Here is a 26493-nt window from a genome sequence, read left to right as displayed (position 1 = left end):
TCCCTCCTGCCAAGCGTAGTGTTAACTAGCGTCCCATGCGGCGATGGTTCAGTTCCCTCTAACGTCCATTTTCGGTTGGATGACATTTTCCCATTCAAAACGGCGATTTTCGCAGAAAAGCGACTAGTTTGCAGGTATGTTATTTGTTCTCGTACGGTTACGATTGTGTTCCAGTTTTTACTTTTGTTCAGGCTTACTCTAGTCCCCCCCCAACCCAACCCTACTCATGACTGTGTGTATACCTTGCATGTATTTATGGGTCTTTTGTGTGTTTATAATTGCTACACACCCAATCGCCCTTCGGGGAAACAAATTGAGTTGAAGTTGAAGTTACTAAGCTCTTCCAGGGATTCAAATTAAAAACTCTTTTTAACAAAAACTATAAATATAAAGTGCATCTCAAAGACGACGATATGTATCGATATTTTCACTTTGTATCGATAATATTGGATCTTTGAGGACTGAATCGATACATCGATCCAGATCGATGTAACGTTAAACCCCTGCTGCATACACAGACCTTTTTTAGCATCCTGTAGCTGCCTCATGACTTCCTCCCGCTCTGCCGCCTCTGTTGCCGTAGTAACACGAAATGAGCCCTCGCGGGTGAAAGTGGTTCTGTTGGCGTCAAAGGTCGCCGTGACCCCACACTCCTTCTCCCGTTTCTGCTTTCGCTCCAGACAGGCGGCGAATGCACAACCCACGGCATGACTGAGGCGCTCTCCCTGAAAGAGACGATGAAAACATTCATATAACACAAAGCTCCTAGCATAGCACTGATGTATAGAAATTAAGGTTGGTCTTAATATAAACATGGTATACATGTCATTTAAATGACACAATACACTGAAGATTCGCATAACATCATTGGCGGACAGAGGGATAGAAGAAGAACAACTAAAATAGTCTATAGAGAGATTTTAATCGAAAGAGTGAACATCCTACGAACATGTACTCCATCCATCCATCCAGCTTCGTCCGCTTACCCGGGGGTCGGGTGGCGGGGGCAGCAGCTCCAGCAGGGGACCCCAAACTTCCCTTTCCCCGAGCCACATTAACCAGCTCTGACTGGGGGATCCCGAGGCGTTCCCAGGCCAGGTTGGAGATATAATCCCTCCACCTAGTCCTGGGTCTTCCCCGAGGCCTCCTCCCAGCTGGACGTGCCTGGAATACCTCCCTAGGGAGGCGCCCAGGGGGGCATCCTTACCAGATGCCCGGACCACCTCAAGTGGCTCCTTTCGACGCGAAGGAGCAGCGGCTCTACTCCGAGCTCTTCACGGATGACTGAGCTTCTCCCCCTATCTCTAAGGGAGACGCCAGCCACCCTCCTGAGGAAACCCATTTCAGCCGCATGTACTCCAACATTTGTAAATCATAATTGTTCAATATTAACTATGTGCGTGTACATTTCAGTACAGGCAAGAAATCCAACACTAACAAAATCCTCAGCAAACATATCTTTCAAATTGATAGTAAATGATTCAAACAAGGACTTCCGTGTTAAAAAAGGAGTAGCAAAAAAATTAAACAAAAAAAGAACTTTTCTAGTTCTACCCCCTTTTTCAGTTTTTATACTTGAGTTAAATACTAAACAATTTAATTCTTCACTAATTTATATATGTATGTATATACACATGCATACTGTATATACATACATACACGCACACACATTTACTAACATGCTAACACACATACACACTTTTTTTTTTCCTTTTCCAGCTATCCCCTTCCAGTGTCTATGTTTCATCGGTCTGTTAAATCAAACCGAATAATGAACCCATCCAAACTCGACATAATATCTAAGCCCAAGAACAATGGCGTCTTTATTATAGTATGAGACTGAGATCTTACTGAGTCTTTAATGGCCATAAAACAATGGCAGATCCAACGTCGCGTGGTGCCGTCCCTGCAGATGTAAGAGAAGGCCCTCTCAAAGTTACGGTCCGGAGCGCAGAACGACACCTTCTCTATTGTCTGGTCCAGAATCAGGTCCTGCAAAACACATTTTTATTTCATTATTATGAGCTTAAAACCTATGGTCAATGTTAAGTGACCCTCAATCAAGTCAATTCGTAACGTGGGCTGAATGATTGCATAGTGAACAGTACTTCAATAGGGGGACCTAGCTTCAAGAGTGCTCGAATAAGATTCAACTACTGTACTACCGGCTACCTCACTTTCGGAGAAATCCTGGAAAATCTTCTTAAACTTGATTTCTTTTATTTATTACTTTCAAGAGAACTGAAAGAAACAAAATAAATAAAATAACATAACAGACCAGGTCAATACAGGATCCTAGACTTCTAAACTGTATTTTCTCACATACTACAGAACATGGATCGCATGATTGTCTATCACTGTTTCAGAGCAAACATTTTCTGGTAAAAAATTAAAATTTTAGACAATTTTCCATGCTTGGCAGAACTTCCACACCACACTGTCTTGGTGAATTAACATTGGTAAAAAAAAAAAATATATATATATATTTCTTAATTATTTTTATATTCAAAACAGATTTGAATTTCTTTTCACTCACTCAGTCACAATCTTTGACAACTCAAAGAGTATATTCTTAACAGGAAAAAATGAATGCAAATTAAGGAAATAAGTACATATACACAGAAGTGAACACAGAAGAGAGACTCGTTCTTTAAAATAAAACTCACAGTCACAGTGAGGTCACCTGCCTAGTCTGGTTATCAGAGTTAAAGGGTAACTTTGAAATTGGTCCAGTATTAAGCAAGAGTGCCGCAGTCGGCAGTCAGCGAAACAAGCTACAATGTAAGTTAATAGGGCAATTGTGCACCTTCTATTTACATTCACAAAAGTGCTTGACAAGCTCAGGTTATAATTCTAAGTGTCTGACAACATTATGGAAAGGATTAGTAAGGAGGTCGACCTTTCTGTTAAAGAATAAGATCCTTTTTTAAAACATAAAAACCAGACTGAAATACACTTTTTTTTTTTAAAAGCCATGTTCGGTCGTCATTCTACTTTTCTAACAATCACAACTCTAGTTTAGGTTGAACCGAACACAAAGTTTACAGATTTACATGTGAAAATATGTTGGCTCTATGAACGCTAAAAGTATATATATATTTTTACTTTTAGAGAGTCTGGTGGGTTTAGCGCTAGTGACCTCAGAGCATTTTCTGGTTAAACAAAAAGGTCTTAAAAGAGGTTTTAAAAAGGTCTATCTCTGTAGAGAGGCAGATTTTGATAATGAACAACTGGGCCTTTAACTGATCAATGGTAATCAATACCAAGGCAGTTAAAATAGCTAAGAGATTAAGAAATGAACATGAGAAAGAACATTGTTTCTATTTCAGAACCTACAGCTGTCATGAAATGTTAAGTTAGCCTCACATAAAGCATGGTTTGATGTAGTACCAGAGTTGTCCAGCAGGTGTCAACGTTACCTTTACTGTTTACTCCCATCTACTTCTGCAGGTGCACTGGGTACACATTTCCAGAGAGGGCCTCTTGGAGGTCACTTTACCAGGTATGGCAGCTTCACTGCTATTATCAGTTGCTGGAGCTCAGCAGCTTCCACCTTTAAACCTACTAAAGCCACGTGTACTTCCTCTGGCAGTTCTTTCTTTTTGATCAAGGTTTTCGGGAGCCTGTGATGGAAGACTGAAGGGATTTATTACCTTTGTTTTGTCGTCTACGACACGAAGACCATCTGCCGACACCCACAACACAGCGCGCACTGGCTTCTTCCCAGCCTGTAGACAAAACAACAAGGACAGGCACGACTAAGAAACGAGAAAACTTTTAGTCTCTCCACGGCCCAATAAAATGACTTCCCTTTGTACCATTCCTCGGTACCAAATCATACAATTTCAGTCAACACACACACACACACACACACGCACGCACGCACGAACGCACGCACGCACACCCACCCACACACAAAGCACACCTGTAGATAAAGAGAAAGCACCAGGTAAGAGAAAAAAGAAGAGGTCAGGAGTTGTTTTTCTGAGTGCCCAAATCTTAATAAAAGAAACAAGAAGGTTGGTATGATAACTGGTGCGCTGATGCAGTCCACAGTGGTGGCCATGTTGGTTAGAAAAACAACAGTAAATGATGTGCGTGTGTGCATAAAAAGTAAACGTTCATTCACACAATTCATTGTTCCATTCTTGGTTCATTGAAGAAGGCTGAAGGGAGAGAAGGCACGCCTGTTAATAAAAAAATAAAATACACACAAAAGTGCCCCGTCCCAGCCTAAACCACCCCACCTGCTCAAAGACACATGCATCATTGGGTTTGCCTCTCTTCAGTCAGATTTCCCCCCCACGTGTACGAGTGTGTGGTTCTTCCAGCTTTCACGTGTGATTAAAGGGGGTGAAGTGTTACGTGAAGAGGAAGACAAATAATAACAATGCTTATAATTAAGAAACACACTCAGACACACAACGCAATAACTTACTTTTGCAAAGAATCCCTTGAAGAATTTCCTGTCCTGGAAGTGGATGTGGTAAAAAGGGGAGGGTGGGTGAGAGGGATAGAGGAGACGGGGGGGGGAGGGGGGAGGAACAAGGCATGAAAATGTTACCTAGGACGTCTAAGAAAAATTGTCTGGAGCCCACAGGAGGGGGGATTTCATTTTGAGGGGGTTTTCGTTGGTAGGGGTGAAGCTGGGTTATGAGTGAGTGAGTGAGTGAGTGAGTGAGTGAGGCAAAGGGATCAAGTAGCTCCACAGGATTCTACTCTGATGGAGGTTTTGATGGGTGATACTGTGATTGTTATTGGTTGCGTCCAAAATTCCATACTAACATGCTATTTAGTATGTCCGAAATCTTAGTATGAAACTAATAGTTCGTGAATTGCATACCATGTCTAGTTAAATAATAAAGTATGCAACCACTGAACACATAACAGATAAAGGGACAGCAAGCGAGGCAGCTCGGTTAATGTCAATAGCGCTTTCATTTACATTTCTACATATTTAAATCTGAGATTTTGTCACCTGCGACTGCTGGTCTAGTTATTTTCCTTTTCCAGTAATTATCTGGAGATGCCGCTAAAGCTGAGGTCACCAGGGGTTACCATGGTTACGCGTCTTCAATTGCAAGGAGGCTCTCAGGACGTTTAAAAAGAAATGACAGCTTAGTTAAGTGCGTCCCAAAAGATACACGCTACCGTTTATTTACACAATAGTATGGTGAACGGTAGTATACATATTAAGTATGTAGTGCAGAGTATGCAATTTCGGACGCAACCATTGTCTTTATGATGATAACGGTTAGTACTACACCACACTGGAAGCCAGTGAACCTCCCCGACCGCAGGAAGTGACACCCCTAGGCTCTTTTCAATTTAAATAAACATAAGACTGTCACTACGACAGTCCCAGAGCTAAGACAGCACTTCAAGCTGCCTGGACAGGGGAGAGAAAGACGGCAGATCTTCAGGTGTAGGTCTGTGCGAGTATGTGGACGAGATCATCCCAGATCACATATTATTCTTCTTCCTCCTCTGATTCCTAGACCGAGACCTGGTCCTTCCATGGTTGTTCAGCAGACAGAAACCGATTCACACAGACGGCAGTCTGACGCCTGAGTCGAGCCTGTGACTATTCACAGATCAGCCAGAGTCAGGGGTCAAGTTTAGGCCGCCACAACCACATAAAGAAACCACAACCACCAGACCCGTCCTAGTCTTAATCCTCCCTTCTCCCCCCGCTCCCTGAGAGTTCCTCTCCTCCCCATAAGCTGTGAAAAGGAGTGCCACTCTGCTCCTGTTACACAGCCATGGTGGAGAAAGGCACCCCGAGCACCACGTTAACGCATGATTTAATGTGTTAACCAGCACTGGAGATTCATTTGGAATGAGTTAAGCGCTTGTTAGTGTGTGTGTGTGTGTGTGTGTTTGAGTGTTTGTTAGAACCACACATACATGCAGATGGTGGTAGAGCCTGCACAGCTAGTATTAGTAAGCTATGGTTAGGGGAGAGAAGTCTCTATAGGGTTGAGCTAGAATGGGAGGGCAGTGTAGGGGAAGGGATTTGAAGGCATTTCTCTGCAACACCACAATAAAAACCTGCTTAAAAAGACAACAACAACAAACAAAAACACGGACAAAAAGGTAATACAATATTCAGGTATTCAATGTGTGAACTGGGATGAAACTACAGTAGGGGAAAAAAGCTTTTTTTGGGGCAGAAAGGATAGCGGAGTTTTGAAAGATCAAGGTGAAGCCAACAAGCCTTACTTTTCTAATGATAGAAAATGTTGTGCATACTTTACCTCTTTTTATTAGACAACCTTGCAACCCAGAACCCCAAACCTTTTAGTGGTGCTACCAGCTGGTGGCTTTCCGTCATTTCTGCACGCAGAAACAACCCTAACCACCAGCAGGATGTGCAACAACGAATAACACGTCTTGTGTAACGTTTGTTACTGGCCCACTTTGAGCAACAACTCCTACCTTACAACGTTTGCAACAAACGGAAGATAGCGACATCTACTACAGGACAGTGTACTTTATCAGGGATAGCAGAGATGTTACTTTACCACCACCCTGCGAGTAGCTATGGGAAGGAGGGAGTTGCCAATAAAACACACTTTCCAGTGCTAATAATAAGTGTTTATTTTTTTGTGACAACTGCTTTTAGTGGAGTTGAGTTTAGGACATGATTGGAGAGCTTCTTTTTTTTTTTTTTTTTTATTCAGGGTGGAAAGGCATCTAAGGCTTTTCATACTATGTCTCACTAAACATCTTAATTGAGAGCACCAGCTAATATACACACTGTCTGATGGACTTAGATACACCGTCAATGATGTGCCCGGAGGCTCCCCGTTGGAATTCTTTCAGCATGTCAGCATCTCCTGGGGTGCCCCACCCAGTACACAGGCGGAACACCCCGGGTCACAAAGAGCTCCTGAGTAACTGCAAAAACATTCTTAATGCTACAACCCAGAATACACCTCCAACTCTGGGCTATCAGCCAACAGCACCAGGAAATGATCTCATGATGACAACGCAAAAAAAGGGCAGCTTGGAGGTTGATGGTGCTGCAGTGCAGCCTCCTCCTCCACCCGCCTCCATCCTCCCCTCTGAGTCACAGAGCTGTGAGAAAAACTCTCATTACCGTCCCAAAATGTAGTCAGCTCAGAGCTGTCACACAAAACGCACATCGATTGACAGCTCGACTACCAGGCACAGGGAGCATACAGGGGAATATATTTTCATGTTCTTCCTCCTCATTCATCAGAGAGCATCAGCTCACTGTTGTTCGTCATTTCTCTTTCCCCACTCCAACACTTGAAGTGCTCTGATGCTGCCAGACTGTGCTGTGGTGGCTGCTGTCTGGCTGCTGATTTTCGGGAAACAACGCTCACCAGCTATAAAGTGCCTAGGTGTGGGGCCGGTTCCTGACCAATTTGGTTATTAGCTCCTGGAAATAGAGTTTACTGCTGAGCAATATTAATTCACAGTCTCTCCACCGGCAGGAATTGTATTTGTTGCCTGGCAACAGTTAGCTTATTAAAGAGTCAGTGAGGATGAACTGGGCTCTATTAGGGCCACGCTAATTGTATATCTGCTTAAAGGCTGGCCCTTGTCTAGTCTGGACAATCTAGCTTTGACAGGGAAGCATCAGGGGCAGTAACACGGTATACCACTACCACTATGTTCTGCTCTGCTCTATGCCTTGCTGCCAAAACTCATCTTAAATGGTCAGCTGGACGCTGTCTGCTTGCTGCACCACTGCTCTGAGTTGTGGTGCTGAATGCAGTATTATTCATTTTTAAACTGTGAAGATTTAGTTTTTTTGTAAAGCTTTCCCAGAGCTTAGAAATGATATTATTCCTATGTGATGACATCAATGTCAAGCCAATTCGACCAGCCCGCAGACCAAGGGAAGGAGACAAATATACTCATGTGCAGGGGACCGCACAACAAGGAAACACACCAAAAATCTGCAGCGTAAAAGCTCCTTTAAAATCGGAATGAATGGGCACCAGCTTGGGCTGTATGCATCCACCGGGATTGTTTTGTGACATGTCCTGTAAGGTGAGCCTCTCAGGCACATAGGTGAACTGCCACGTCCAGACCAGGGCGCAACTGGATGAAGGTCACTTAACAGGAATGTAACGGCGGCAGTTGCATCACAAAAGATCAACTGTCAGTGTCGCCATTATTTCCAGAAAAGCTGTGTGCAGAAGAGGACCTTGAAAACATGTCAGCCTGACTCACATTTTGAATGCGGTGAAAGTTAATTTCCCGCCCCTGCTTATAAACAGGGATCGATAACGCCGTGTCTGTGCTGGCTAACAAATAAGGCCTCGGGCTGGTGAGGCAGCGAGGGAGTGGAGTAGCCGAGGATACAGAGGAGGAAATGTCATGAGGTTGAGGAGGGTCAGATAGTCGCGGGCCACAGGAGGACAGAAGCACCCGCCTCTAGTTTTGAGTTGGCTCCATTTTGTCCGCCCTGTTAAAATGACTGTAACTCAATAAGACCTCGCAGCCTCAGGCTCTGTGTACACCATGTGACCTCATCAAGCACCAGTGTGTATGTGCTGCTGTCTGTGTGTTCATTAGGCTGATGTGTGTGTGCTCAAGTTTTGTGTATTCACTATAAGAGTATGGGTTTTGTGCGTGTATACAGGATATAGTGTATTGTGTGTACAAATTGTTTGCTTGTGAGCCCTATTTGAAAGTGTGTGTGTGTGTGTGTGTGTGTGTGTGTGTGTGTGTGTGTGTGTGTGTGTGTGTGTGTGTGTGTGTGTGTGTGTGTGTGTGTGTCTGTCTGTCTGTTGTGTCTCATTTGCATTATATAACTTCTGTTTCATTATACTGTTCTGTTTTAACTGGTATGAAAATGTGTTTTACTGTGCATTAAATTGATTATTCTCAAGCACTATAATCAAACTAAGAAATGGCTCTCAATAGCTCAAGTAGTCTTCAACAGCTCATTGAGTTGAACATGCAAAAGGACTAAAAGGCCCTTTACACAATGTCATGAAGCAAGAAGAATGGGAATTGATAGCGCAAGACACAGGGTGTGAATTCTCAATTAGTCTGAGTCATTTCAACTAAAACTGAAAGCTGGTCGCAGGCAATTCAAGCAGGAGTTTCGTAACATTTGTTGGCACCGAATTCAAATGTAGTCCTGAGACTCCGGCATGACGTGAATGGACTCTTCAGGTTTGGTCCTGACTACAGAGAATCAGCCTCATTTACCCACAGGAGTTCATGACCTGGGTGGGGCCTTGGCAAACAACTGACAACATGGAAAAGCAATTGCTCCAGTTTCCCCCTTCCCTTCCCTTCCCTTCCCCTCCCCTCCCCTGCTACCCAAACTGGAATTTGCTCCTTTTGCGCAACTCTGCCGGAATCTCCTGCAGCAAAGAAGTGCCTGAAATCCCCCAAAAAAAAAACCCCCCCTTCCAAACCCCCTTAAAAAAAAAAGCATTCAACTGAATATGATCAGTAAAAGAGCCAAACTGCTTGGTGACAGATTAAAGAGGGCTGCCACAAAATGAAGGAAATATTAGAAGGAGTCAGTAGGATGTTGGTAGTAGCACTACGGGGCAAACTAATGGAGGAAAAGATAAACAAAAAAATAAAAAAAAAGAAGTAGGATGTCTGGTATTTAGCAGCCTGGTTCCTGGAAGTATGGAGGGCGTTTCTAGTAAAACCTACCGTCTTCAGCCGCTTCACTGCATCCTCGCAGATGTGCATGCCGCGAGACTCCTCCACCTCCACATGTCCCAGGTACTGCAGGGTAAAGAGAAAGGCAGAGAGGGAGAGTGAGTAATGCTGTGGCAAACCTTGCCTCTACTGAAGTTTAAGTAAGGTTACATTAATAAACTCTGCAATGGGACTGGGTATTTAAGTGAGTCCAGATTGTCGTATAACCCCTGGCAGGCTGGCGCTGGTGATTTCTACACCTAATTAATTACCAGGTTGAGGTCAATCACAGTTCAATTGGTCCCTAATTTTGTCCATGGGGAAAATGCTAAACGTTTTCCTTAAAATATAAATGGGCAAGAGGGTAAATCTAACAGCAAGTGTGTGATTCTACGAGAAAGGGATTGCATGATAAAAATACAAACACATGAAAAGGGCAAAGACAAGATGAGAAATTACAGATGACAATTGGCACAACATGAGAAAGTTCATCAAACATCCACCCATTCACAGATAGGGAGGGAATTCTCTTGGAAACATTTGTATCAGTTTTTCTTTATCATTCCCAAGGTCAAGTGTAAATATTTAAACATGAATCTACCATGCTGGAGAGAATGTGGAGCACTCAAAGCAGATTTCAGACAAATGACTAATTTTGGGGCCAAACTTTACAAAAGATACCAGGATATGATATTTTCATATGAGCTACCCTATCTGTGTAATTTCAGGGAAATGGATAACAGATAGGTATTTCTTCAAAATATTGTTGATAGCTAGTAACAATGCTATCACAAAGAAATGGGTTAAAGTGGCTCCACCTGCCCAGGAACAATGGACAGAGATAGAAGAGGAAATCTACACAATGGAAAAACTCTGACACATCGTTTGATGCAAAAAGCACAGATGAACGAAAAGTGGGAGAAATGGACATTATTCAGGACCCAAAACAGTGACGAAGACTGATGTAGCTGTTAAAAAAAAAAAGAAAAGGAAATGGATAGACTACTTAAAATGCAACTCCCCAAACAGTTTATATACATGCACATTTGTGAGTTATGTATAAATATATATAAACGGCGAAAACATCAATAAAAACTACAGTGGGGAAATAAAAGCACCAATGACCTAGCCTGGCATTGAACCTCTCGGCTCATTTTCGATTTCCAACGGGCGTTATCAATGGGCGCAGACCAAAAATGCCTCTGGCCGCAATTGGATTGACCTACAACCAATCGGGGCAACGAAAGGTGTGACGTGGCGCTGGGCGACACACGCAAGTTGGGGTGGTGCCCGGTCCGTTTTAAAGCAGGAAATAAATGCTTTTCTCAAATTACAGCTCGACAGTGGCCTAAAATGTGATTCTGAAAACATTTTAAGCTGGAAATAGGCAATACAGTAACAGAATCTTGATTCATATTTGATCGTATTTGATGGCAGACGTATCTGCCAGAGCAAATGAAACATGAGCTCGCAGATTTGTGTGGCTTCCCTGGCTACCAGTGACCAACAACATAAATAAAATGTGTATATACAAGTTGTGTTTCTGTAAGTTGTATAAAAAAAAAAAATAAAGATAAATACTGCAAAGAAATACATATTAAATGGGTGGATATGTACAGTGTATGGATGTATACAGAACAAGAACAAGAACTACTCTATTGTGAGACCAATGCGTTTCTGCTTGAGGGGGTCAGGGTCAGAAATCTGGGTCGCTCACCCTCATCCTAGTGGCCACAAGCCGAAACGTGTTGATCTCACAAAATGTTGTCCTTTACACTACAGGTGTTGCTCGTGTTTTGGCACCTTAAGACTTTTTGCCTTCTCCATGTACCTTAGAAGTAAGTAAAGTTGTGCCAAAATTAACTGCAGAACGTCAGAAAATAAATCATTCCACATATATAGTATATAACCTTCACTTTCAGAGGTGCTATATCACCATATATGCCACACACATAATGACTGACATACATGTCAATGACATCATCTAGTAACTACTTAATCAAGAGATGGGATGCATCAGGATCTGTCAGATTGCGCTCAGGGGGGAGAAACCCTTTGCTCCCAACCATGTAACAGCACACATCAGGACTAGGACATCCTACGTGAGTGGGTTGGACTGCAACTGAATGAACGGAAAAGGCTGCCTCCTCCAGCCCTCCCTCCTCCTGGACCTCAAGCAGCATCACACCCTGCTGTGTGTCACTCCAGAGTCACAACCCTGACCGGCCCAGGAGTCATTGTCAGCGCGGGCTGGAGAGGAAGTCCTTACCCTTTTCTTATAGTCTCACACACACACACACGCACGCACGCACGCACGCACGCACGCACGCACGCACGCACGCACGCACGCACGCACGCACGCCTGTCCCACCCCACCCTCTGTCCCGGCTATTTTGAGAGTGTGACGCCACGGCTGTGAGTCACAATGTTGGCGTATTAGAATACACGTGTACACACAAACATGCACAAAGAGGACACAAGGACCCACGGACACAAGACAATACTGATGCAGCGAGGCAGCTGGGTGTAGCGAGGACACTGAAAGCAGCGGCATCGCGAGTAGGGGATCAGCCAGGAGACGTGGCTGAGGTGGGATGAGTAAAGGCAGGGGAGGCTTCAAGTGTCACAACAGATGCATCATTGTTGCATTTTACTCCGTGCTGTTAGTAAGTAGCTGGCAGCAGCAACAATCTGGAGGCTGAAAACATTCACATTTAACAGATGCCTTCCACCAAAGCAACAGAAACAAATCCTTTATTAGTCATTTGTGTATCCTGAACAGGGTGTTGTACATGTGTAGGGTAATTTGGTTCTGAAATACAGGTTTGTTTGTTTTGTTTTGGGGGGGGGGGGGCACTCCAGGATTAGGTCCTCTTGGCACTAATCCCACAGTGGGCTAGGATTAGATGCAGTCTATTTATCATGACGTTTGTATTATTGTGCCGCCACTGCACTGTTTGTGTATATTTGATGAGGTAAAACACAAAAAGAGATATTGTATTTACATTTCCCTGCGCCTAGTCTAGATTTTCCAGCTGGAGAGGGCCAGCAGAGAAATACGTGCAACCTTGGGATGCACTTAAATTTACATTTTGTAAACATTTGAAGCAGCCGATGATAAGGGAGGACAGGGGTCAAGACAACAGCCCGGCAGTGAAAAAAAAGAACAGTCCTGTATTGTTTGAATATTTAGCTTTTAGGGAAATGTGCTTTCTTGCCGAGAGTTATAGACGAGAAGAGTATCACAGGTCATAAGTCTGTACAGTGACTGTGTAGCTGGAGACAGCAGCCGGCAGCTACGTTTAGCAATAAAGACTGGGAACCGCTGAAGGTAGTTAACAAAAAGCTCAGAAGCTCTGAAGGTGGCATTTCACATACATCAATATCAATTATCTGGAGTTTGCTTTGTCACTGGATGTTTTCCAGATGGATTCCAGGAATTAATTCAGGGTACTGGCCATAAATCCGTTTCAGTGAAGAATTCTGTCAGATTCAATAGGAAGCCTGCCTTGCAAACTCTGCAGACAACAACCTCACACAAAACTGCAAACTTTAATTTCCATATGAACATGTTTACATAGTTTTAACGTACCCATGCACTTCCTTCTCTGTTTTAGTTGGCAAGCAAGGCGCATAAGCAATTTAATCAGCAGTCTCATAAGACTGACATTTCCATACAAGGCCAATCTACAGTTGTATGCCTGCTGGAAAACAACAGACACATGCAAAACTGTGGTAATCCGTGGAGAACTGGGCTTTTACTATGCTTGTAAAAAGGCGGTAAGTAGTGGGGGGGGGAGCCCCAAGCCGCAACATTAAAGGCTCATTTCACCCCATCTTAACTCCACCACCCCTCCAGATCCTGTTTCCCTCCATACCACTTTCAAAACAGCCTCAGTTTCTTCTTTTTCTCCACTGCACCTCCTCTCTTCTATTGGATCATGGTCTTTAGTGCGGCAGTCAAGTGATAATTTCACTGCAACTATTCCAACCCACACACAACTGGGCTCCTACAGTATTGAGGCACTTCGAGCGGGAGCAGCAGGGGGAGGGATACAGAAGAGTAGCATGGTAGGTTGCGCCGATGAAAGCCAGTGCAGAGAAAAATGCTGCTGGAGAAGTGTGTGTGGCTGCAGAAGTACGAGAAGCAAAGAATGACAATGAGAGATAAGCTAATTTGTCTTTTGCCCACAGTGGCTGATCGGTCATTTACTGACTACTTCCACCATTAACAACTTACCAAAAGCTTTTTAGAGGAGAGGAAGGCCCCGCAAACAATGATCAGTCACCTGCGTTTTGGTAAAGTATGCCTGTTGACTGGTTTACAGTTACACAGCACTGGTTTGTCTTGGTTGCTTTATGTCGGCAGAGCATTCTTAAGGAAAGAGAGAAATCTGCACTACTTTAATGAAACCTCTGACGAGCCAATTCGTCTCTTAAAAGACAAAGAAAACGTGCCTACTTGAAGAAAGTGGGGAATAAAAACAAATTAGAGAAGACGTAGGTCATCTACGCATTCATAAGTGTGAGGAAAGAGTAGAGTAATTGCTAATCAACAAACCTAGCTTTGAGAACAGCGAAGAGAGACTATAATAATGTGTGTGGCGAGGGTACATTTGGTAGGCAGCTTAGAAGAGATCTTGAATCTAGGGCGTTTCACACACCGGACTACACACAAACGACCTGAAGCCATGAACCGACACACGCGCGCACCCCATTCCACCTCTAGCCTCTTATCTGTTCTACCTATCAACACAAACTTCCAAGGTAGTCTCAAAGCGCCTCCATTACCTTCCTTTACTTTCTCACCACAGTCACTTCCACCTCTGTATGCTTACGCTATTTTCAATTCCCGTTTCATGCCCAAAGAAAAAAACAGGTCAAGGCAATCCAAACCATAACCTGTACACTTTTATGTAACGTACAATCCACATCCTTGACCAGTCTGTGTTTTCATTTCCCCGTTTTATTCTGAGTGAGGTGAGCATTTGGACTCGTGTTAGGAGAGGAAGCGTACCGTTGCGCTAAAAGTGGAAGGTTTTGTTGCCACAACACAGCAAACTCTCCACTCCATCAGCTGCAGCGCAGCCCTGAAGATAGATAGATAGAGCGATATAGATAGATAGATAGATAGATATATAGATAGAGAGATATAGATAGATAGATAGATAGAGATATAGATAGAGAGATATAGATAGAAGAGATAGATAGATAGAGAGATATAGATAGAGAGATAGATAGATAGAGATAGATAGATAGATAGATAGATAGATAGATATAGATAGATAGATAGATAGATAGATAGATATATATATATACTGTACGCAAAAACATACTGCATCAGTGGGTCTTGCCCTGCCCCGTTGCAGTGCCCCTGGATTTCTTATTTGTCAGCCATTATAAAGTTTCTTTAACTTTGTATATTTTACTTGGTGATTCAAGTGGTCCCGATTACTATTGGAGGCCAGAAATCAATTGTGCGCAGACATCCCACAGGTTTGGAAGGCTACAGCAGATAATCGTGCGACCCAGATAAAAGCTGTGCTCACAGTCTCTGAATGCTTATGATTAATCACAAGCGGCGTCCTTGGGGAGTTTCTCAGAGGTATGAGTGTGCCAAAGTAAGGCCAGCACTGCACTTTGTGCGCGAGTTTGTATGTCTGTGAGGTTTTGTATGCAGGTGCGCTTATGTGTGAGGGAGAGTCACCTTGACTGCGAAGCTACACTTGCCGCTGCGGACCGCCTCCTCGTCTGTCTGCCACTGGTGCGGCCGACTCGACTCCGGCACGTAGACGTCTTTCTTCCGGCGGAAGCTCTGCCGTAGCTTATTCATCGCTGAGCTCCCTGTGAGTGGCGAGAGACACTTTATTAATACCCAGGGTCGAAAAACCGGGCTTTCAGCAGCAGCAAAATAACAAAAGGTGCAGCACTGGTTGGTGGCAGAAACTAAAAAAAAAAAAAAAAAGGCAACAGTTAAACATATGAGGTATTAAGTAATGATAGAGGTTTGGGAAATGTAACAGTTCACGTGCAGTCAATAGTGTATGTCAACACAGAAATGAGTCAACTTCCTGTGTTCGATAACGGATAAGAAGCTGGTGATCGTGCAGAATCCCATTGCTACCAGACTACCACTTCCATGCCCCGTACAGTGCCTGTAAATAGGAATGCTTTAAACACTGACATCAGTGCACAACACAATAAGCTGTTGTCTCTCTGACTCACAAGGAGGAACAAAAGAGCCGGAGCCTGAGTCTTTGTACTGTTAGGCGTCAAGGCGGCCCAAATAAAAAGGGAACAGAGGACAGCAGGCAGAGGACGGCAGTCTGCTGTTCAACTGAGAGAACCCTTTACCTGCCGATTATGCTAGGGCTACAGATTATTTCCATAGGAAGTTAATAATTCCCATTTTTGATTAGGACTTTTTGATGTCTTTCACCAACATCTTTACCACAGAAATCAGGCTTTTTAAATTAAAGTGCTCATATTATGCTTTTTGGCTTTCCCACTTTCCTTTCCTTTCCTTTGTTATATATGTTTTTGTGCATGTTATAGATTTAAAAAGTGAAAAAGCCCAAAGTCCCCCCCAAAGGGACTTACCATCTCCAACAGAAAACACTGTTCACCAACCGCTCCAAACAGCTCTATTGTAGTCCAGCCTTTACTTCAGAGACAGACATGGTCACTTCGTAACACACGTTATAATGCTCGCCTAGCTGCTAGCGTGGCACGCCCTCATACTCTGCTTCTGACTGGCTAGCAGTCCTTATCTAGCTACTGAGCATGTGCGACTCCCAACAAAGATAGAACAGAAGTGAGATGTCTCACTCTGTAGCTAAAACAGAGAGCTCAACACCCAGGGTGAAAAGAGGAGCTGCAGCAATGTGCAGTACAACAAACATATGGTCTTTTTTAAAAATTGTACAAAATGTAAACCTATTCTGATATAACCTCTAAATACAATTCTGAACCTGAAAATGAGCATAATATGAGCACTTTAAGTGACAATTTTTCTAACTTCTAGATCAATTGGAATAAAAAAAAACAACTTAAAAAGCATTCTTAACACCCACCATAGTTTACAAAAGGAATTTCTGGTCTTGGACTTGTACTAGCTTCTAGGACGGTCCCCAATACCAGTTTTTTGTGTTTTGAAGCTTCAGTAATTATCAACAGCGTCTGTGGTGGCCGGGTTTTCCGTCAGATCGTTAATAGATCTCAACATTTCCGACCGCGCTTGAAAGCTGCTTCATTTCACAGAAACGGAGAGAGAGAAAAGAGATGGAACTACTGTGCATAGTTGTTGTAGTAAACACTCATCTGTTGTTACACAAACTCCCGGGCAGTTCAGTCCTTGTGTTTGGGGTTTTAAAACGTTCTCGTGGCAGCGATAAGAGGCTGTGATGTTTCCCGTTTCCTGTACGGGACTCTCACGCCTCCTCACTAGAGCATTGGCATAATGCACAGCGTTTATCAAAATCGCCTGAAAACGACCAGGAGGATACAGTATTACCAGACAGACCACTACACACATCACACACTGCTCGCTTATAACTCTACATTTCTCCTTTCTCGGCCGAGAACGAAAATCACAATACTGGAATATTCCGAGTCCAGTCCAATTAGCTTCCCTGTACAAGTTTAGGGGGTTTAGTTTAGGGGGTTTATTAGCAACATTACAGGTAAGCTTACTTTTGATTTGACTTCCAAATAAAGTGGTAGCTAATCTTGTAAAACCTTTGGTTTATTTTGCACTTGTATGATCGTCTTACTTCATCTTATGTTTGTTGCCCTGTCAGACTTCTTTTCTGCACTCTGAACAATTACTTAAAAGATTACAATGTTATCATAACCAATAGAACCCCTATCAAAATAAACTTAAATTGTAATAAACCACATTCTTCCATGAAAAGGTTGTCTTAATGTTGAGTCAAGGTTTTGAGTAAGAGGTCACTTAAATGCAGGTTGAAACACGAAAATTCTCTGAAAATCTTAAAAACAGCACAATTAATTAGACTAAAAGCACTACTTTAAAACGGTGCATGTGTATCTTCTTGGCTTAGGGAGGAGATTAGGAGGCACAATAAAGCAGGAGACCCAATTAAAAGTTGCTGATCCAAACTAGAACTGAGAGGTGCATCCATCATCGCAAGCCTGGCTCACGTCTCCCTTAGCAACTCATAACTTGGCACCAGAAGTGGTTCGGCCATGCAATGCTGACTTTTTAAAACGCGTGAGCAGAGCGTACCCCTTGACTAACAAGTTGCACCCACTAACTTCTGAGTTGATGAGGATCTGGCTGGATTAAAAAGGTCTTTAATCCAGGAGAGCTGACTGTCCGCGCGCACACACACACACACACACACACACACACACACACACACACACACACACAAGAGCAAGCAGCCACATAGCAGCGTTCAATCGCACACATGCTTACAGCGACCACACACATATGCACCTACTTCACTACACAAACACACACAGGACTGAGGTGTCTGTTTGCATAATGAAACCTGTCCTGTGAGCAGATACTGGCTGGAGGTAGAAAACGCTCTCTTATCGGCCCGAGTCAGGCTCCAGCTCTGTGGGCGGCGCACAATGAAGCTTTCAGCGCTGACCAGGCTACTGAAACGCACATAAACACATCAAATTTCCTACTGTCACTAAAGGGGGGGGGGACCTGGAGCGGACCACGGGTAGGAAATGGCTCTGCAGCATCATTTCTGCACTTCAAACCTCCCCAGCGTACAAGGACGAAAGACACAAAACTAAGTTGAACCTGCTGCGTATTTTACGAGACAACTAGATTTTATGAACTAAGTAGGACTACTAAATGACAGCTAGTCACTTGGCCAAATGAGTGGTAGCGTGGCCAACCTTGCAAGCCAAATTCAAGTCGAGATTTTGGCTGTAGTTGGTGGATTTCTGTCTCCCTTTTCCCACGTGTTCTGGAAACTCTGCAGATGGTGTGACACAGTCAATGCCGCTTTCTTTATTTCGCGTGTTCTTTACGGAATCGCTCACAGAAAGACAACCATGCCCCCCTGAGCCATTCTGTAGGTAGAGACACAAAATCAAAAAGGCGAGTGGTCTGAAAATGGGGCAGAAATGTCGACTAACAGGAGCCATGTGTGAAAGCACCTGTTGTGTAGCAATAGCCAAATACCTCTGCAGGTGTCAGGATATAAAAAGGCAGCCAGTCTCTAGACTCTAGTGTGTGACTGGGGGCACATACGCAACGCAAGTTGTAGCCTGCAGTAGAGTGAAGTGTTTGAAAACAAGACGACAGGGCAAGAGGGAAAGAAATATTGCTTCATCTCTCTCTCTCTCTCTCTCTCTCTCTCTCTCTCTCTCTCTCTCTTTGCACACTGGTTTATTTAGGTCATATCATCTTTGGGCTCACTGCGGTGCCAGTGACAGGCTGCACGCTTCCAGCCTGCAGAGTGAAGAGGAGGAGCAGGAGAAAAAAAACAAAAATATCAAGATTAAAAGCATTTGTGTCCAATGTGTTACGCACACATTTTAAGTCAACGTTGTCACCTTGTTCTTAAACATAATATTGTAAATATGGGAACCGGGTTGGTTCAGTCCGGTTCAACAGTAAGGGTTGCCCGATGGCCCGGGGCAAGTGAAACTCACAAAAAGTTGACTTTTTTTTTTCTTCCAATCATCATCCAATTATCATACATTGACGTTATTTGATAACGGACTTTGGGGCAAGCCGATTTGTTTTGCTGAAAATACTCCACAGGGTTTTTTTTTTTTTATGTTTTAAGTTTTGATTTTTATATAGCCTTTCCAGAATTTGGTGAACATGTTTGCCAACCACACCTTTTATGAGAATGAGGTAAGTTTAAGAGTTGCAAACTAGAGCCCGACTGATAAAGGACTTTTAAGGCCGATACCGATACAAATATTTCATGATTTAAAAATCCGATATTCTGATATATCAGCCGATGTATATTTAAAAAAAAAAAAAATATACAGAAATGCGTAACTTAAGATATGAAACTTAAAGTACTTTTTAACAAAAAGACTAATAACCAGGGGGCTGAAGGGGGTTTCGTCCATTTTTATTTTATGAATATTCAATTATCAGAATCATTTGTCAGTATAAATGATTCTGATGAATGAATAAAAAAATATAAATATAAATATAAATATATATATATATATATATATATATATATATATATATATATATATATATATATATATATATATATATATATATATATATATATATATATATATATATATATATATATATATATATATATATATATATATATATATATATATATAAAAGCCTAATTATGGCCGATATTAGCGGGCGATAATATCAGCCCGGCGATATATCGGTCGGGCTCTACTGCAAACATCTATTATTTATCTAATAATGTGTTGCCCATTTCTTCAATTGGTCAATGTTTAAAGTCCATTAAATGTCAGAGGAAGGAAACATTTTCCAAATTGCGTGTTTTGCCCAAAGCTATTTCATTTATGCTATGAAACAAGAGAAACTCAGCAAATCCTCCCACGTGAGAAGCTGGTAGCAGAAAACGTTAAGGCTGCACTAATCTCTCTCTCTATATAAACAATGGATCTAATGACTACTTGTATGTGAAAGGAGTCAGTCATAGTGGCAAACCCACAAAGAAATGAGCAACCAACTCTGCGGTTCTCCTCAGCTGTAAAGAGCGTTTAAGTGTCTTTTAGCTCATCGTTTTGCTCTTCTGACCTGCAAACTCTCATCGCCTTTGTTCCCAGCTGCGAAGACGCTTTCATAAACCAACTGTACGCTACAGAGCCACCGCTGAAAGGTAGCCAAATATGAAATATAAACATGATAATACGTTGTGAGTGATGTCGAGAGTTATTGTATATTTGACCTAAAAAAGATGTTTTTGACATAAGGGTTTGTTGAGGAAAATAGTTGATGGTAAAGTCTGGGATGAAGCAGCCGCAAGCTCAGACTCCGGGCAGAACAAAGAAAAATTCCTTCCAGGATATCTCATTTTGGAAGAAGAAGAAGAAAAAAAAAAAAAAAGTCTCTTTGAATAAATCCATGGGACAAGCAGGTAAGAATACCATAAGTCTGGAAAATAGGTTGGGTTTTTCATCCCGCAGGGCGATGTCGGTGCATTAACGCCCCAAACTTCTTATGCTCCTTCTTACATCACTTCACTAAACTCACCTTCTAAATCACTTAACACTTGTGCTGCTGCCAGCTTACAACCCACACACCTTCTCTCCGGCGTACTGCAGAGTCTAACAGGGACAAATAAGGAGAGAGCAGGAACCTAAGTAAAAAGCACACGTGCTCATGTGCGTGGGAAAGCATTTGCACCGGCAGTGCTGAGTGTACATTGAGAGTACCCTTTGCAGGAACGTGATATGAACACCCCAACAAGGTCAAGATGTTCACCTTTTCTTCACATCCAACTCGGGGCATACCCATTTCTAAATTCTTTGTCCTTTTTACCACTTTCACCCCCTTTTCAGACTGACAATGACCTTCTATAGATCCACATTTGCCATTGAACCAGCACAGACCGTCTGAACCGGACTCCTCGACTCTGCTCTAGAGTTGAACCGCTGTCTGTTTATACACCGTCTTTGGTAGGAGAGCATTTACGATAAAAAAATAGAAGAACAACTTCATAAATTCAACCCGTGTGTTGATTTCAAGTGAAAAAACTGCAGCAAAACATTTGAATAAAACGGGTATATAAGGTATTTACACTATGTTTATGTACAATGTGCACTGAACTACAGTTGCAAAGGGAGGTCAGTGTCAACAGCGACAACCAGGGATTAAGCTGTAAAAGCAGACTGGTAGGTCAGACGTGGGTTGAACACATGTTCATTATCCCACGTCAAACACGGCGTTTGGGTATGAAAGCTGCCAGTGCCACAAGCATTAGGTAACTCTATTGTGTGTGTGTGTGTGTGTGTGTGTTGGCAGGAAGGTGAGCAGTGATAGGGATGGAGGCCAGGCAGAGTGGGGCCCCCCCTCGCTGCGATGAGTGGGTCATGTGAGGTGGGTTTAGCCCCGTGGTTTGGCCATGAGCCAGAAAGAATAAGGCAAGGAGGGAGAAAAGGTGAGAGACAAAGACGGAACAGCAAATTCAGACAAGGTAAAGAGAAAAGAAGGTTAGGGAAGGGAACAGTTAAGATAAGTGGCAGGAGGGACGGAGGGAAGTAAAATAATTAGGATGGAAAGAGTAAGTTAAGATGGAGGGAGAAGTAGGGTGAAGGAGGAGGTGGTAGCGTTTAAAAAAAAAAAAAAAATGAATTAGCAGTTTCCCTTAGGTTTGTTATTCTTCCAGACTCATTAAAAAAATAAGCATAATGTACCTCACAGCAACAGTTTGCCTTCAAACGTTTTTTAGTAGCACTCTTTATGCAACATGCAAGGTTTCATGTCTGCACTGCATTTTGGTTTATTCAAGTTGTCTTCGGGTTTATTTATCCACCTCTTCAACAATTGACTTTTTTTTTCTATTGTTGAACAGCAAGGCAAATATCCCAGCATAACATAAGTATACCTGTGTTTGGACACTAACACATTGGGATAGACCACACAAAATAAGACAGAAATGAAGGGTACTTTTCACTTGAAGCCAAAGGTTGCAGTGACAGGTGTGATCACCACAGATTCTACTCACTGACGGCATTGAAACATGTTTGTCAAAATACAACATGTCCAAGGGCCATCTTTAGAGCATCCCGAATAAAACAATACTAGGGCAGTTTTAAATGAAGTGAATGGACAATAGAGAGTTATGGAGGGTATTGCGACAGGGGGGGGTGACTAGAGAGAGCAGGCGGGGTGGGAGGGGGTAAAGGCTTTGGAGCAGGAAAGCAGGATCTGATCCCTGCTGGAGCTGTCACAGCTCCTATAGTCTGGTGACGTGAGGATCTCTGGCTGTTCTATCAGCGCTAATGAGAACAATTACACAAGAACCAGTTATACTCTCTCTGTGTTCTATGGACACAGAAACAAGCAACAGTGAAGGACAGAAAAAGACATGGAGCTCTCAAAAAAAGACTCTCACATGCAATATCATCACTGTACTCAATTATGGACATAGGCACACAGAGTCAACAATGCTGGTAAATTGTAAAAGACAGAAAAGCACAGAGGAGGAGACACACAGGACGAACAGAAAAACAAAAGTAAAGAGATAGAGGAAAAACAGAGAGACTTTTTCTTCAGTCGGCGCTGTGCTGCTGCCTGGGAAGTAGGGAGGGAGTGCTGCTGCTGGCTGTAGATGTAACAGCATTTGAATAATCTCTCCAGGAATGGAAAACTGATTAATCCTTGTAGAAGGATCCTAGGGATGAGTACAGCGGTTGGGTTTCAAAGAAGAGGGAGGGACGGACGGGCAAGGAGAGGGAGGGAGCGAGTAAGCGTGAGAGAAAGAAATAGAATGGGCAGCAATTCAAGCCCAAAAGGCCCCACTGTCTCCTTTCATGACTTGCCCCACCACTGTGCCAGCTGATACTCTTCATCCTATTTTATACGGCTTTGCTAAGGGAATTCCATGTTATCTGTTTTCAGACTGCATTCATAGTTTGGAGAGCAACATAGATAGGATAGCCTCAATCAATAAGGCCAGCCATCCGTAATGCAAAACACGCCTGGCCAGCATATCTGCTGAGCGCGGTTATCGGGGAGCTGGCCGGCTTGAGGTGACAGTGCCTCTGTTCTGCTCCCAAACAGCCATATGAAGAGAGAATTTAAAAAAAAGAATGCTGTCACTGTGGTAATCCAATTTTCCGGACCCTGCTTTGCGGCTTGGCATGCTTATGTAAAAAGAGGGGTAGAAGAAGAAAAAAACAAGGAGAAAATTTGGATGAAAGTGTGCAGTAGAGCAGCACGATAGGACCCAAAAATCACGATTAATTGCACATTTTACCTCAGTAACGATAAACGATCTTTTCTGAAGACAAAATGTGTACAGACGACGGACAATTAGGCCTGTCGCGATAGTCAATAAATCGAATTATCGCACGATAAAAAAAAAGGAGCTCGATAATTTTTCCGGCCGCGATAATTTCCATTTGCATGCTTGTTTGTTTTCCTCGTCTCTCGCTACCAAAGAGACTGGAGGACCACTCTCGGTTCCTTAGCGTAACGAGGAGTGAACCCTCTTGTCAGTCGCATGGTCTTTGTGGGGGCGGGACTGCGGACAGAGAGACAGAGACAGACAAACGCTAGTTGAGAGTTGGAGCAGGGTTTCCCGCAGCACTTTGCAGTTAAAGGCGCCGTCAAAAAAGAAAGAAAGTAGGCCTATATGAGCGATATCCACCGTGTTATTTGGCGTCCGTTTCTCCCCTTTCAATCCAAACCACACAGCTGACAACCTGCAGGTGGAGACTGTGGAGACGGGCCTCGGACATACACGCCGCTGGTCAGTCTGCAAGCGGTTTCAGGAAAGTGGCTGCATGTTTCCGACAATGCACAGAACATTAACGGTACAAGCCTACAGCTGTCCGCGGACACGCGAGTTTGGAAAGTATGTCAGAGTTGCACCTGTGTGTGTGTGTGTGTGTGTGTGTGCGTCCGTCCGCACCGCCCACGAAGCTCCGACCTGAAGAGGAGCAGAAGCCGCACCCGCCAAAATGAAGACTGAAAAACAGAACTATTTTGGTACATTTACTCGCCCATGTGGCAGATAGCCATACAGATAGATTTAATTTATTAATTATATATTATTTAAATTTAATATTTAGAGTTAAATAATTGTAAAATGTAGTACAGAGTCTGTAGTCTGAGAACTTACGTGTCAGCAAACGGCAATTCCACAACTGTACATCAGCGTGAAAAGCCAACATACTAAAGGAGATCAAAGACATGTTCTGGATATTTAAAATGTCTTCCAGTTCCAGTGTTAAATATTATTTAGAAATAAAAGTGTATTGATCTTTGAAAAGGTGTACCTGTATTATTATGCCATTATCATTATATTAGATGCAAATGGTCTCTCGATGACAATATTATCGTTTATCGCAATAATTTCTGGGACAATTTATCGTCCAGCAAAATTTGTTATCGTGACAGGCCTACGGACAATGCGGGGTTTTTTTTGTGCACAAGTTGCTCAGTTGACTCGGACTCGGTGTTTGAGTTATCCTCCATTACGGCGGCTACACACTGGCTGTGTGAGCGTGGCGTTTCTGTTGCGTGGATTTTTCTATGTCTTTACACTCCAGAAAGGTGTCTGACGCGGCGCTGCTGCTGCTGCTGCTAGCCTTGTCAGGACACATGGATGTTTCCCATTGATAATCTGCACTCAAGCCGTAGTATACTTCATGTTAAACATCAAAAAAACTGATCTGATTTACAGCAAAGACAACGTCGGCAGTATTGACGGCAAAATAGGCTACAGAATATTTCATTCTGTATTGAGAGGTGCAATTTTTGAAAATCAATAATTATTCATTATTATTTTTTTATAATAGTACATTAGAGTACATTAAAAGCCAAGCTAGGTACACAGGGACCAGGATCAGGGTCAAAGGTCAGGGCAATCTCCTTTCTGGCATCCTGGTTGGTAGGTTTATGGTGACAACAGAGGGAAGTTAGCCAACCAGTCTCTCTGTATTTTTATTACCAATAAGTGTAAAACAAATACAATAAAACGGTCAGCGACTGGAGTTGGAAAAAGTCAAACAGTATTGCAGAGGGCTGCAATAGATTTAGTGACAGTCTGATATTGACATTCAATGTTCAAGTTCAAGAGAACCATGTGAGGTGGGTCGCCCCAGCTGATTCCCTTCATTAATGCTGATCGTTAATGCTCACCCCTAAATGTGATATTCTGGGTCACGTGCATCAGAACGGAATGAATTACTGCATCACAGTTTGAAACTCAGGGGCAGTAGGACCTAAATGGAGTCTATTCAGTGTCATACATACATATTTATTCAGTACTGGCAAGCTGTCTATATTTAATAGTTGGTATCACTGCTGAAAATGTGTAGACCTGTTCCCTCTACCAGAGTCTATTTCTCCAGCACTACCCCGTAGTGCAGTATCTGTGTTGATTTTATTTCTGTTCAAAAAGATAGCTTTCCCCAGAGACTCAAACTTTTAGAATAACCAAAAATGGGAGATAGTTTTTTTTTTCTTATCTCAAGAGAGCCACTTTTGATCCATATGTCTCATATGAACCGTGAGTTAACATTACTGGTGTGCAGAGCTGTATAGTAATGAAGTAGAACTACTTCACTAGTGTACTTAAGTACTAAAAGGCTGTATCTGTACTCTACTGGAGTATTATTTTTTTCTCCTACTTCCACTGTTACTTCAGTACATATTTTCGATGAGTTTAATACTTTTACTCAGATACATTTTTCATGTGCTGCATCGTTACTCGTTACTGTTGTGAATTCCTCACGCTACGGAGACCGTGTAGGTTACAGTGTGTGTAACCTAGTAGTTACGGCTACGTTAGTTACATACGCTAATTAAGTAATTAAGTTAACATAAGAAATCCCTGAGATCGCGTCGTGTTAATTTTTATTAAGGTTGCCAGTTCAGAAGTCAGAGACGATGTAAGATGGACTCTTTATATTTAGCTATTGTAGCAGCAGATGAATCTATTCCGGAGTTGTTTCAGTCTGTAATGAGTACTGAATGTTAACCGATAGGCTAAGCTTAATGAAAACCAGTCAAAAAGTTGACAAATGTCAGGCAATGTAATGATCCTGATGTTGTTTCAATGAAATTTCCTTCTCCTTACAACGAATTCTACAGAACTTTTCTGTAGAAGTTTCTGTACATTCAATTGCCAACATACAGCAAGGAAAGCAACACTATAATTTGATAAGGAA

General features: G+C 42.7%; 1 protein-coding gene across 7 annotated transcripts in view; it reads right to left on the bottom strand.

The window, feature by feature from the left end:
- numb (NUMB endocytic adaptor protein) overlaps positions 1–26493 on the bottom strand; it is a 51190-nt gene that overhangs the window by 6162 nt on the left and 18535 nt on the right. For 4 of the 7 annotated variants that reach the window (XM_039785881.1, XM_039785885.1, XM_039785887.1 and 1 more), the window contains exons 2-7: positions 15353–15489; positions 9658–9732; positions 4439–4471; positions 3654–3728; positions 1852–1992; positions 521–725 (exon numbers count right to left, since the gene is read on the bottom strand). In XM_039785881.1, the coding sequence (XP_039641815.1) occupies positions 521–725; positions 1852–1992; positions 3654–3728; positions 4439–4471; positions 9658–9732; positions 15353–15478 (655 nt within the window). In that variant the 5' untranslated portion in view covers positions 15479–15489. The remainder of the gene's footprint in view (positions 1–520; positions 726–1851; positions 1993–3653; positions 3729–4438; positions 4472–9657; positions 9733–15352; positions 15490–26493) is intronic. The other 3 variants (XM_039785883.1, XM_039785886.1, XM_039785884.1) reach the window with 1 other exon arrangement.

The sequence above is a fragment of the Perca fluviatilis genome, chromosome 20 (assembly GCF_010015445.1).
Source record: "Perca fluviatilis chromosome 20, GENO_Pfluv_1.0, whole genome shotgun sequence".
In the NCBI taxonomy this organism is placed as follows: Eukaryota; Metazoa; Chordata; class Actinopteri; order Perciformes; family Percidae; genus Perca; species Perca fluviatilis.
This window is presented reverse-complemented; position numbering and strand designations above follow the sequence as displayed.